Raw genomic sequence first — 14,099 nt, forward strand, 5'->3', positions numbered from 1 at the left:
CTCCATTACATCAGAGTGGGCAAAGGAGCCAAGAAGCTAGAAGAGCCACGCAGCCACTCAAAACAGCTCAGGTCCAAGCCAACAGTGGTGCAAGCTTGCAGAAGCCCGAGCGGTGCCTCTGCTCTGCTCCGCTCACTGTTTTGACTTCTCACTTAGTAGTGATGGTACTGTGGAAGACTTTACTCGTCTGGATGGCTCTCTGTCAGGCACATTGTAGCACACAGAGTGGAAAGAGAGAGTGATGTACTGTGCAGGGGAAGCAGGAATGCCACAGTGCCATTGTGGCATGGTTTCCCACTATTTGGGAGCTGAAAATAGGAGGGCCGGACTCCTCTGTTATGCAATTGCAGCGGACTGTATCACGGAGGGAAAAGGTGACGTGAGGCGGATGAAATGCTCTCACATTAAGAATGCTGCCAGCCTCTTTCCTCTCACGTGTGGATGTGTGTGGCAAGTTTTCCCCATGTCATACAACAGGTTTTTTGCAAAGGCAGCTGACCTGTTTGATAATCTCCCTTTGTGTGTATCTTTGTATCGGCATCTTCTCTTTGTTTAAAGACTAGTTTGGTCAAAAGGTAATCTTAGTTCAACGTCACGAGGTCCTATTGTGTGTTTTCAAGCATTTAAAGAGTCATTTTTTAGGATTTTGTATCACAGTTAAAAAGCTGTTTTTTGTTTCCGGGACTGGGAGCCCTTATATAAGAGGAAAATTTAGGGCTTAACGTCACTTCACAATGTGGACACACACTTTCTTACACTATATAGCTGCAATAATCATTTGTTACACCCTAAAAGCCATGTGATAGTTTTCGCGGCTGCGAGTGTGCTAGAGTCCACTTGTATCCAAGTGATACAAATTTTTGTTATCAGATGGTGAGCTCAAGGCTCCTTGTGGATGTCTGCACCCCTGCCAATGTTTTGCTACCGTACTACAAGCAACAACTACACATGCTCCCGTCAGCCCAGATCCAAGCGGGCTTCAAAGAGCTATAACAGGAGCGACTACTCTTTCTCCATGGTGTCTGCAGCTGTCCATGTCCACTACAAAGTTTAATCCCCATCTGAGGAGTGTGAGGCATCACAATCATATCAGTTGCTGCTGGCCCTAAGATAACATGGGAGGGAGGCGTGGGCACAATATACTTGCTTTATTGGTGTAAATAGTCCCTGCTTGTGTGCACTTTTTAATGGTCCTCTGCAATTTCCTGATTTATGGCAACTTATTTTGCTGACTGCTCAGATTGCTGTTCTAACTTTTATTTTCTTTCTTAATGCATGGCGTGTTTCCCAAGGTGAATTTCCCCAAATGTCTTCTGTTAAACAATCCAAGCCCCTAAATATTAGTTTACTACAATAATGGACAAAAAACAGAAACTTGAACTGGATTCTGTGGTATTGTCTTCTTTCAAAGCTCCCGTGTTTAAAATCTCCCCACTAGATGTCAGTAGATTGCAGATTGCAGTCAACTGAATTTAGTTTTCTTGTACCTCCCAATGCAAGTGCATATTCCTTGCTACAGTGGCAGCTGTAGGACAGACAGTTCTGGCTACCGTTCATCTGTAGTGAGTTTAGGCAGTCCGTCCGCTGTTTACCTTAGCTGGAGGTTATTTGCTCTGGAGGAGGGTGTAAAACTGTGAAAGGAGTCTGTCATCAGACAGTAGTGAGCTTCACTGAGTCATCGATTTGTATCAGAGATACTGAGGTGAGTTGTTGAGGATATCCTGAACTTTTGTCTCAGTAAGTGCTGCTGATTTTGCTGTTGTTGGCTGCTGGTAGTGAAACCAAGCGCATCTAATTGTCAGACACTTGGCGAATAAACTTTCCTCCTTAGCTCACTCAGCCTAACATTAGCTAGTGTTGAAGTACGCCGACTTCACGGATTCTTTTTGATGGTAGCGATCAGGCCGAGACTCTTACTTCCAAAACCAGATGTATTTATTTGCGCTTTACAATAAAATACGGATGCATCCGGAGACCTAGCTAACTAGCCTGCTTCCGCTACGTTTAGCGAGGTCTGGCTCACAACCGGAAGTCAACACAATCTTATGGGTTCGGTGTCCCACCCATTGTACCACCCCCTTCAACTGTCCTGCCTCTGGTCTACCCCACCTCAGCACTATAAATAAAATCCTCTAAGTTTAAACCTAGCTCTGTAATCCTCTATACCTACAATGAAAAAATATACCATCATGTCCCACAAGCATCCCTGTTGTTATCAGCTGCCCGGAGACGGTACGGTATCATGTCTAACCTGCTGACAATAAGTAACTGTGACAATACATGCATGCTTTCGTGTCTTTAAAGCCTTGACTTTAATTCAGGAGATAAGGCTTGAGGTGAGGTTTTATCTAGATGTCTCTTTGTCTCCTGTCCTTCATATTTTCACTTCTTTGGTAAAGGGGACTTTACATATCATTAATCACAGGCATGATCCTTCATGTCTTGAATCTAAGTGTAGACACAAATTGATATTAATTAATATACTAGTTTTGTATTCATCTACCTTCGGCGTACCACGTATGTAACCCCTCTCTAGTCACATAGATAAAGTGTAGTTAGATGGAACAGTGATGTCGAATTCAAAATGGCGGTGCAACATGTTGACTTCCACAAATTGGCGCCTGCTTTTAAACAGGAGTAGTCTGTTATTCCAGTTACTGTGATTGTTGCTGTGAGACATAAACATTAATACAGTCACTTCCTTTGCTCATTAAATCTCAAATGTCACCAAAGAACTATTGGTGAGAGCAGCCAGCGCTTAAAATAAAACCAAAGCTTATCTTCCCACCTAATGACTCACCTCGACTGGTTGCCCAAACATTAACAATATCATATAATCACTGGAATTTAATACATCCTTTTCTAACGCCACCTGGAAGAACAGGTCTTCGCTTCCTCTGAGCGTCTCAAAACATTTCACGAGCGCTCTCATTACTTTTCCAGCAGGTGCTGAGTGTGATGTATGATGATATATGGCTTCTCATAGTCACGGCCTTTTATCCTTTTTATGAAAAGAAGCTCTGGGGGGATTTTATGTCTTCTGTGGTTTTTCTTCCCTCTAATTCCATCACTTTTTTTATGCTTCTGGTCACACTGATTTGGGTGCAGCAGATGTCCCCAGTCATCCTTTCCTCCTGCAACAGGAGTCCAGGGAATCTTGAGTTTTCTATCTTTGTTTGTGCCATATACAGTGGATGTCACAGGGAGTTTCTTTAGTGCGTCTCACTGCTGCTCATTTGTTGACATCGGTCTTTTCCCACCATGCTCAAGACACGTGCAACTTGAAAGTTTACCTTTTCTGTTTTTCTCTCCGTTTAAAATGATTTATGGGGATATTATGTTGTTCTTTTTCCTTTCTAATTTTCAAAACCCTTGAAATTGCAGGTCTGTTTGGAGGTTTTTAAAGAGATTTTCCTGGCAGCTAGCTGTTCCATGATCACTCTGCTACCAGTGACTTTAATATCTGTATAATGTGACCAGAAGTCTTATCAGATTTGCATATTACATAAGTGGATTTACTAAGATGTAAAAACCTGCCAGAGCAAAGTTATTTCCCAGTACCTACAAGCCAGTTTGTCTCAACCACATTTCCATAGTTAGTCTGTACCCCATGTAGAGTTGGACGGAGCTCCTGAAATTCTACCCAGCTTCCTCATTCTACTCTGCCTGACTGCAGTTTAAGGGCTAACGTTTAAGTGGTGGAGCCAGGTCTTTAAAAAGTAACCCACTTTGTTATAAACAGGGAAGCAGTGAACGAGCTCGGTAAATAGGTGGTGCGGTTGCCTCTGTGGCAAACATACTGCCCTTTAAAGCAGGGTCTTAAAGCAGGCCTTCTTTTCTCTTTTTTAAAATTTTGCATCAGCCTGAGAGATAATTAGACTCTTCAATGTTTCATCCATCATATTTATACTATGGAAAAGATGAGGAATGAAATGGATTTTTGTACATTTTTAGCATATTGACTGGAATTCTCAGTTTCCCAGGCGACTATGAACCTGTCAAGGAATCTAGTGCCGGTTAAATCCTATTATGCTGTTCCTTGAGACATCTGCCATGTTGGACGTGATGTAAACACGGGTTTCTGGCTCTCACCAGGTGAAATCGGTTGCAAAGAAACTGAACCACAAACCTCCTGGTGTTTTGGTTTTTTTTCCTCCTCATGCTGGTCTGCAAAAACACGCCAACTACTAGCTGAGCGGTACAGAATCTTGAGAAGTGGGACAAACTTGAATTGGAAACGGTTTGCCTTCAAAGTAAAAGATGTTCCTCAGAGCTGCAGCTAACATGTGCACGGTTTTTGCAACATGTTGGGGAATGTACATTTTTCCTAAACGACAGGCGGGTCCCCGAGGGGAAAAAGGTCACCGAATAGTCTGTAGGCCTGTATGGGTGGGGCTTTAGCGATTATTTTCCCTGATATATTTACTACCAGGTTACATGTCGATTAACAGAATCCTGTGCCCTCCTTGGTAGTCGCTTCAATCGCTTGCTGGGAAGTTGAGAGAAGATAATCTCAGGTCCCGCCCACTTTGCCTTGTTTGTGGTTATTTCACGTGTAGTCGCTTGAAGTCTAAACAAGAACTCGCGGACTTCCTTATGCGTGCCCATTATGGGTTTAATCTTTGTGGCACATTAGAAACACAGTCTTGGTTTAGTTTCTCTAGTTCCTCGAACTGTGTTGTCAAAAGAGCAATTGGATACATCACAGAGTCATTTCTCTTCAAAATGAACTTGGACTTGTTCCTGCTGGACTGTGCGTTATTTCCTCTTTGTGTCAGGCTCGATAGCTGCATGCCAGCGAGCCTGTCTCGCATGGAAGCTCCGGTACCCAGCTAATATCAGCTTCCCTTTGCTGCAGTTACAGTGATAGTGGTCTGAAGACATGGTGTTCAAGACTAAACATTACCCAGCATGCTGTCATTGGAGACGTATAAGGAGGCGGCTTGAAGATTAGCAATGAGCCGTCAGAATTCTTCATCTTGGCTTTCTCCCTCCGTTTAGGTTCAAAATCCCACAAAGGTTAGGGAGGAGTGGAAAAGGGAAAAGGAAGCCCTTTGTTTATAGAAGAACAATGCGGCGCATGAGAGTGCATGGCGCTGGGCCTGCAGTCAAAACAGGGCAGACAGGCAGAGGAAAGGTCTGGGCCTGGACGAGAGGGGAGGAGGAGATGGGGGGTTAATGCTACTCCCTGAAGATGTGTCAGACTGTCTGGCGATGCTGGGTCAGTGCACTGAACTGGAGGGACCAGGTGGACAGGAAGCGATGATCAGAATGTGGTCAACCTGAGTTGGCAGACCTACGGGGATTTCACGCAACCAGACGATCTGCTCATGCTCTCCATCTTCCTCTTAGCAGCCTACTTTTCCAGACTTTTTTTTTTTTTTTTTTTAACTCATGGATAGGGATGGGAATGGTGGAATATTACCAGGCGGTTGTCTCTGTTCCCACACCCCCATTTCCTCCACCTCATGGGCTCTAGTGTAATGGTTAACCGCAGAGCAACAGACTAGAGGCAGTGCGAGCCCTCTTTTTCTTTTTCTTTTTTCTTCCCCCTACAGCATTGTGTTCCTTTCCCATGCTTTGTTGTGTTGCTTTGAGTGAATGTAACCATTATAGTTTCTACATATGTTTAGCTCACAACAGACCAAAGTCAATTCCTAGTCCTGACCAGCATTCACTACCACGACCTCCACCCTCCCCACCTCCCCTAGACATCACGTGACCACTCCCTTCCCAGGTGTTTGGCTTGCGTCTGGTGGACTTCATTGATTCGTCTGCACAGTAGGGCTCTTTGTGTACCAGCCTGTGAGAAACTGTGCCCATCCTCTCCCCACAGGTGGGACTTTTTAAACTTCACCCCCAAGGTCTCCGTCTTTGCCCGCATGGAGCGGCTGTCGCCACTCTGCGTATTTGATTTTTATTAAGAGACAGGCCGGCAAAGGAAGGAGCTAAGTCAATGCAAGCCGATAATCAGTTGTATGCTGTGTTTGTTTAGCTTTCCCAGCTGTCCTTTGGGGGGTTGGGGATGGGTGGGGGGAGGGAACAGCTCTGTTTGGGCTGTAATGTGAAAAGCCATTATGTGACTAATAAGTTGCAGTCAGCCGAGGCGTTTCCACTCGCTCACTGAGAAATTAGGTTTTGTTTTTTGTTTTTTGGAGGTACTCTGTAAATCTACAGGTGAGCCTTGAGTGACATAGCATCTTGATTTTGATTGTTTAAAATGTTTTTTTTCCCTCTGCCTGCAGTCCTCAAATCATTTTTTACCCAGTTCTTTGTGGTTTATTAAAATAAGAAAGTAAAATGGGCTCTCAGGCTAAGAGGTTGTAGTTTTTTATCAGATGCAAGGAAGTGAAACTTATGATCCACTTTCAGGACAGGAAGATGGGGACGGCCAAATAGTCTGAAGTGACACATCACGACTTTACCCCAAAAAAAAAAAATCCCACTCAAAGTGAGAAACTCGAATGACAGATTTCCGACTACTGTGGAAAAAGCGCACATGCCCACTTGTCGTTCCTATCCAGTCGTTCGTCGTGGTGTGAAAGGCTCACAGCCTCGTGATTGTAATGTTAAATGTTTGTACCCATATCGTGCTGCGAGTGTCTCAGTGGCATTCATCCTGTCTGTAGTCTCCACAGTGGTGTCCCCCCCCATCAGTCCTATCAGTCAGCGCCGCAGTTACTGGCTGCGCGAGCCGCTGCGACCGGAATGAGAAACACAGGCAGCACAGAGAAACCCTTCTCTCAGCTTTGCCTCGATACTTGCCGTCGCTATGACGACAGAGGATTTTAGATGGGCCCGAGATGCGAGGGGTTATTTGATGCTTTTCCGGAGTGAGCGACTGTGTGCCTATGTGATAGAAGAGCAAGTCAGGAACAGTCGCGTGACGATACAGTCGTCCCATAGATTGCGTGTCTGTGTAAAATGCAGATAATGGTTCGCTCAAATAAAAAAAGATTAATATTTAAATCAAAAAAAGGGTTCTACGTACCAGAGCTACAACATTTACTCTGATAGCTGATCAGTAAGTCCTTAAGCAAATTAATCATCTTATTTAAACAATCACTTCAGTGAGTTAAAGTGTCACAAATATCTCTAGTTAGAGCTTTTCACATGTAGTGACTTTTCATTCTTAATTCATACTGGGGTTTTTAATCTAATCATACATTTTATTAAATTGGATACAAAATCAACACAGAACAAGGATGTTCAAAGACACTGACTAGCACTATATTGCCAAAGATATTGGCATCTCGTCTGCCTTCACACACATGAACTTGAGTGACATCCCATTCTCAATCCATAGAATGGATTAATGTGATGTCGTCCCACCCTTTGCAGCTATAACAGCTTCATGTCTTTTGGGAAGGCTTTCCAAGAGGTTTAGGAACGTTTATGGGAATTTTTGACCATTCTTCCAGAAGCACATTTGTGAGGTCAGACACTGATGTTGGACAAGACGGCCTGGCTCACAGTCTAATTCATCCCAAAGGTGTTCTGTCGGGTTGAGGTCAGGACTCTATGCAGGCCTATCAAGTTCTTCAACACCAAACTCGCTCATCCGTGTCTTTATGAACCTTACTCTGTGCACCGGTGCACAGTCATGCTAGAACAGAAAGGGTCCATCCCCAAGATGTTCCCACAAAATTTGGAGCACTCCTTCCAAAACCTAAGAAATAGTCTGGCACAAGTCACTAAGCCATTCCATTCTTATTCACTACATAGATTGATTCTTATATAGCGCTTTTCTACTCGGAGCGCTTTAGACAACATGCCACATTCACCCAATCACACAAGCACTTCTATGCTTTTAATTGCTTACTAACAAACATTCACACTCATTCATACTCCGATGGATGCATCGGGGTTAGTATCTTGCCCAAGGATACTTGGTATGCAGACTGGAGGAGCCAGGAATCGAACCACTAACCTTCCGATCAGTAGATGACCTGCTCTATATATTTTAGGATTAATATTACCTTCAAAAGATTATGGAGTTAACACTGTGTCTGTCTAAAATCTGTCTAAAGTGCTTTATAGCCATGGAATAGTCTAGCTGGCCTCTGAAATGTAAGAAAGTGAAGTCTGTTCTTTTTTTTCTTTTTCTTTTTTGTGGGTTGGATCTTTGCATCATGCCTTTCTTCCAGCTTTATGTAGATGGAGAAAGAACACATGATTACATTTATCTGTGTGTGAGTTCAAGAAAGCCCGTCAGCGGTGACCCAGAAAAATAGCAGATTTACGATGTTACCCTGTAGGTGAGAGCTCACCCACTTACTTTACTTAGAAAAGGCATCGGTCATCATCACCTCATCCTGTAATGACATAAATTTGGATGAAAAGCCATTTCACTTAAAGTCATTACATAAACCTTTTGCATAAGAGGAAAAGAACCTGTTTCTCTGTATGTTGGGTCATTTAGCTACTGATGATGTACGGTGTCTCTACAGGGGGTTGAGCATTGCAGAGGCTCCCCAGTTAAATCTGTAGGCCATGCCAAAAGCATTGAGGGGAATGCCCAGTCATGAACTCACAATAACGGCAATAAAATATTTGTGTGTAAAGCCGCAGGGGTTGGGCTCTGGGGGTGGATGAAATTTGCCTAGAACGTACTTGATGTTTATCAGGCTGTTTTGATTGAAACCACTGTGTAGTCTTGCATAAACCTTGCAGACGGTGCCTCTGGATTTGCAGACTGGCGTATTGTGGTCTGTTAAAGAAGGGTGTGTGCCTGTTACCAGGTTATCCCTCTCTCCACCTTCCCTGGTAGACACCATGGCAGGATACTGGAAGGGTGACCAATAGGTGTGATTGAATCAAAGAGAAACTATGTAGGTAGTAACACACCCTCTCACTAGTGATGGAGGGGAGTCTGGGAGGTTGCCAATCCAGTCTACATGTTTTATAGACTTGGAGAAGGCTTATGACGTGGTTTCTCAAGGGATTCTATGGGAAGGTGCTTCGGGAGTGCACTTTCACATCCCGTCTGCAGCGTTAAACGAGACGTGTTAATTGTGGTTGTTGGACTTTGCCAAGGCTGTACTTTGTCTCCACTCCTGCTTGTGGTCTTTAGAATGTAGGCTTCCAGGCAAAGCTATAGTGAGGAAAGCATCTGACATAAGGATCAGTAGGTCACACCTCTGCTTTTTACTCACCCAAAGGGCTGAAAGAACAAGACTGAGACTACAGGTGGCTCAATTTTCTTTACCGGGCGGTTGGAAAAAATCCAAAACTGGATGAGAACTTCAAACATTGCCAAAAACTCTCTATAAGTGATTCCTCAGGAGGAGCTATCTGGAAATAGTTTGCTCAGGGTACTGCTGCTTCCCATGTAGTTATGGCAACTCTTAATTGGATGAAGGAGTTGGAGGATGGATGTGTGGATGAATATGTAGGAGGACAAATTTCATTTTCTCATCAACATTGAGCTTTGTTGAGTTCCTTTCTACACTTTGGACTCTCCTGCCTGACAGAACCCACACTCAGCTCCTCCCCCCGTGTTTATTTATTTGATGTTTTTTCAGGCTAGAATCGGAGGATCACAGCACTTACAACAATCTCATTAGAGAGACTTTACAAGCTGGAGGTGTGTGAAATTCAGAGCTTGTGAAGAGTGACGGTGATTGTCAGAGCGAAGGCGGCAGCCACCCTTAGAGAAGTTTCATGAAATTAAATGAAGCCAGTGCTTTTGCAAAGTGTGACAGTCGTTTCAAACCAAGGGTCCCAAAAACCCAGCTCGCCCTTTATGTTACCCCTCTGGGAATCCTTTGATTCCTCAGCACTCGCAACATCAATCACTTCGCTTCACAAAGACAGAAAGACTTTGCTGATACCCTCATTTGAAGTCTTTGGGTTAACTAAAGGAAATAGTGCGCTCAGTGGCTGGCAGTTCATTTGTTTGCATGTAGACGTTGAGAAGGTCAAAGCTGCTGTCATGTTGAACTTTAGAGTGGCTGTTTCCTGGAATCAGGGCATATCAGAACTGGCAATCCTTTCATTCCGTTGTGTCTTGTGGGTGTCTGATCACACACATTGTAATCCTTCTAGTGTTTCAAGATCTGTAAATTATGGCTCCACTTAGGTTTATGTACATTTTTACTTTTTCTAATGACTGTGTTTGGATGGATGGCTGGATGCCACTCCATCCTGATTGATGTCCTTTGTCTCCCCTTCTCGCTGCACAGCAGCATCAGACCTAACTGGCTCTCTCGCTGCTATTGTCTCTGTGCATCAACCATTCCAGCGGTTTTCCCCTCTGTTTTCAGCTGTCGTTCGGCCCCTTTTATTTTTCCATAAGAAGCCTATATAGGTATAATTGTAGCGTTGCCTTCCTGCTCTGTGGCTAGTTGAGTGCTGCTTATGCCACTTACACAAGGGTCTGCAGCTTTTTCCGGCTGTGGTTGTCTTGCCGTTCCCTTGAATGGATCTCATAGGGTCCTAACTCTTGCTCCTTTGGGCCTGGACTTTAATTAAATGTTTTGTTGTCTATACATTTCCTTGCTGAAGAGTCATATTTCTCAGTCTTTTGCTAGTCATTTCCTCAGTCATGTTACAATGTAAACATCAACTGTCTGAATTCATTTCACTATACTAGATCTTTTTGGAGACCCCATCATCTGTTACCTCAGTCAGCCCTTTAGTGCACCACGCACACACACAAAACCCATGCATTCACTCCCCAGTACTTGTTAATAATTAATTAGATCGTTGGAGAGGAGAGTGATGTGTCTCGGGGAGCATGCGTGTGCTCACATGCTTTCCTCTGTGTTCAGGAAGAATGTGACCGAATGTGATGTGTACCAGATGTTTTAGAAATGAGGTGGGTTTCGCTGGAACGTAATGCATTCCCAGGGATGTTTGCGGAAAGAAATTCTTCCTCATCTGTCGAGCATGTTCTTTACCCCCCCCCCCCCCCCCCCCACACACACACACACACACACACACACACACACACACACACACACACACACACACACACACACACACACACACACACACACGATGGCTGTTTTTAGTATCATGTGCATGCTCACTTGTGTCACTTGTGTGTCTTTCAACACCATAAAGCTGATTGTCGGTTCCTTTAATTTTGTCCATGCAGCATGTCAATAATATGGCTTTCTCCTTCTGATTTCTTGTGGTAAAATTCTTTGAGCTCAAACCAGACTCAGATTCAGACTGATGCTTGACATAGTGCACGTTTGAGTACATGCGGCATGGGGGAGAGGAACAGGCAGTTCTGCTGCAGGCTTGAATGGCACAACCTGCTGCCCTCTCACCTTTAACATAAGAACTAACCAAGCCAACTTCTTCAAGGTGAATGAGGGGCAGGAGCACAGAAGCCTGAATCAAATACATGTGAAGCATTGCTTAGACCAGTCTGTTGCTACTATCACAGTTTTTTATGTATGCAGTTACAACAGCAATGATGAGTGGGTTTTTTTTTTTTTAATATATTAGAAAGATTTTAAAAAGAGTTGACTACATAAGAGAAAACATGCCAACATTTACACTGTCCTAGCATGACAGTTCAGCACCACCCCAACTGTCCTCTAAAATTTGCTTTTCTTTTTTCCTTATTTTTCTGTACTTTTAAAATTTGCATTTGTTAGCAGTTATAAATGCCAACACTAATATACTGGCTATTGGTTAACTGAAGCCCAACCTTGATGTTGGGGCTGAAATATTGGTCGGGCTTTACTTTTTAAACAATACTGAATTTGATGACATTCATAGAAGTAGTATTTATTTTAAATTGCACTGGAATGCATTAGTTTTAAGTAGGTTTACATAATACTAGGATTTGAGAAAACAGTTTACAACATTATATTTGTTATATTACAAGGAATTCTTCCTTCCCTTATCACCCTACTGGTTGCGGCAGATGGCTGCCCCTCTCCAAATCTGCTTCTGCTTCTTCCTGTTAAAAGGGAGTTTTTCCTTCCCACTGTCACCACGTGCTTGCCCATAGGAGGTTGCATTGGGTTGCCTCTGTATTATTGTTGGGTCTTTACCTTACAGTATAAAGCACCTTGAGGTTAATAGTGTTGTGAACTGAATAGAATTGAATTAAAGGAACTTTATGGCTTCTCAGGAGCCATACTTAGTATCTCCTCAGGTGCTTTTGAGGACTTGAGTTTCATTTTGTCTGCTCAGAAATGTAATTGTACTGGCATAAAAACATGTATATACCATTGATAACACAATATGACTAGCTCTGCACTCTGTACACCTTTTTACGCAGTAAGAGCAAAGCATCCAAATAAAGTTACAAGCAGCAAAACAGATTCTGGAGTAGACTGAACTTTAAATGACAACATTTACCCTGTGTAGTGTTTAATTAACAAAAAGAGGCAAAAGTGAGATTAGTTACTTTGTGTCATACTTTGCATCAGCTAACCATTTCTTTTTTTGGCACAATTTCTTCAAAATAAAACTAACTTGGCGCACTTCCCTCTGTACTAATAGTGACTGACTGAATCATAAACCAGACTTTCACTGTTTTATGTTTGTATTACTTTGGTGTAATGTATCATCCCTCTTTGAACCCATGACTCAGCCACATCAGTGTCCAGACCAATTAGGGGCAGCTTCTCAGAAGGGCTTTATTCCTGAGAAAAGCAAAACTATTTCCATGTGCCTGACTCACCGGCTGCAACCGTGAGCTCCAGACACCCAGGTGGTTACTGAGCTTCCTAATCCATCCACACTTGCACAAGAGGGAGTAAGTGGCTCTGCCTCATCACCTCAGCAACTGCCACAAAGGCTCTCAGAGTACAACAGTACTATCGAGTCTGCACAAATTTTGGAAGGGAGAAAGAAAGACTAAACAAACACTCACTCCTGCAGCTCAACATCATGTTATAATGAAAAGTGCAATGTGGTGTTTTTTTATTATTTCTGTTTGTTTTAATGACACCAAATCTTAATTGTGCTGAAGTTTCAACTTTAAACCTCCAGCAAGGGAGTTGGTTTCTCTGCTGCTGTCGACATGTGCTATAAATACGCAGTCTAATCAAAGGAAAGATTGTTTGTGTAATCTGTACCAGCCTTGGCTTGTGTTTGGCTCACAGCTGTAATGTAGTCGTTCTCAGCACACTGTTTTCCGACTCGAATCCTAAACTAGACGAATCGTTCCCTGCGGCCTACCCATGCACATTCCTGCCACTTTTCTAACCAGGGAATTAAAAGAAAATGCATAAAAATAAAAAAAGATATCCACAGTTTCAGATGGAAGAAAAAACCCTTAAGTTGCAAAGTTGTATATTGCAAACCAGACCGGAACACCTCCAGAATTTTTTTAGGGGTGGCCGTGTATGGGGGCCACTAAAAGTCTTGGGGCAGCACACTAAAAACAGAACAGTGCAGGGGCACAGCAGAGTGGCAAACAAACAAACAAACAAACAAACAAACAACAAAATTGTTACCAACATAGGACAGTCTTGCCAGGGATCAAGGGCCAGCAAATTTTGGGGGGTGGCCAGTTTTCCCCCTTGGTGATGCCCCTGAAACCTGATCTTGTTGGGATGAATATTAAACATATATCTAATGCTTGACTTTTTGCTTTTGTTTTTCAGTCCTCTGCGCAAAAAACCTGGTGAAGAAGGACTTCTTCCGTAAGTATCTATTGCCTTTTATTTATCTTTTCATCATAAACCTTTTAAACCTTATTCAGACTTTCATTTAACCAACAACCATGGGAATTTGGTATGAAAGTGAAAGTGGTATGAGGACACTTTGAGCTGACAGAGAGGCCACTGTTTGCAGCTATGCTAGTATTTAAACAGTTTCATTTCAACAGATTTTCTCCAAATGTTCCTAATATGCAGTGTGTTTGGTAAATTTGTCTCGTATCGTAGAATGCCTTTAAAACCCTATAAGTGTAAGTTTTGTGCAACTGTTGCTTACTAGGTTCTTCAGCGTAGGTGTCAGCAAGTGTCACGTTTTGGTGTGTTTGGGTCAGGCTGTCATGGTGAATGAGCGTTTAAGACCCTCTGCTCGCTCAGGAGCTGAGCAAACATTCAGTTACGTGGAGAGTGGTGCTGCGAACATGGATACATACACCACGAGAGCCAAGTCTGTATATTACAGTGTACTTA

General features: G+C 43.2%; 1 protein-coding gene across 2 annotated transcripts in view; it reads left to right on the forward strand.

Annotated features, from left to right (window-relative positions):
- LOC147332050 (E3 ubiquitin-protein ligase SMURF2) overlaps positions 1-14,099 on the forward strand; it is a 52,647-nt gene that overhangs the window by 9,240 nt on the left and 29,308 nt on the right. For both annotated transcript variants that reach the window (XM_086288453.1, XM_086288454.1), the window contains one exon: positions 13,578-13,616. In XM_086288453.1, coding sequence (XP_086144579.1) covers positions 13,578-13,616 — 39 coding nt within the window. The remainder of the gene's footprint in view (positions 1-13,577; positions 13,617-14,099) is intronic.

This window comes from Aulonocara sp. 'chitande type north' Nkhata Bay, linkage group LG4, assembly GCF_057382095.1.
Source record: "Aulonocara sp. 'chitande type north' Nkhata Bay isolate Kocher_YH1m ecotype deep benthic linkage group LG4, A_spYH_male_GT1.1, whole genome shotgun sequence".
In the NCBI taxonomy this organism is placed as follows: Eukaryota; Metazoa; Chordata; class Actinopteri; order Cichliformes; family Cichlidae; genus Aulonocara; species Aulonocara sp. 'chitande type north' Nkhata Bay.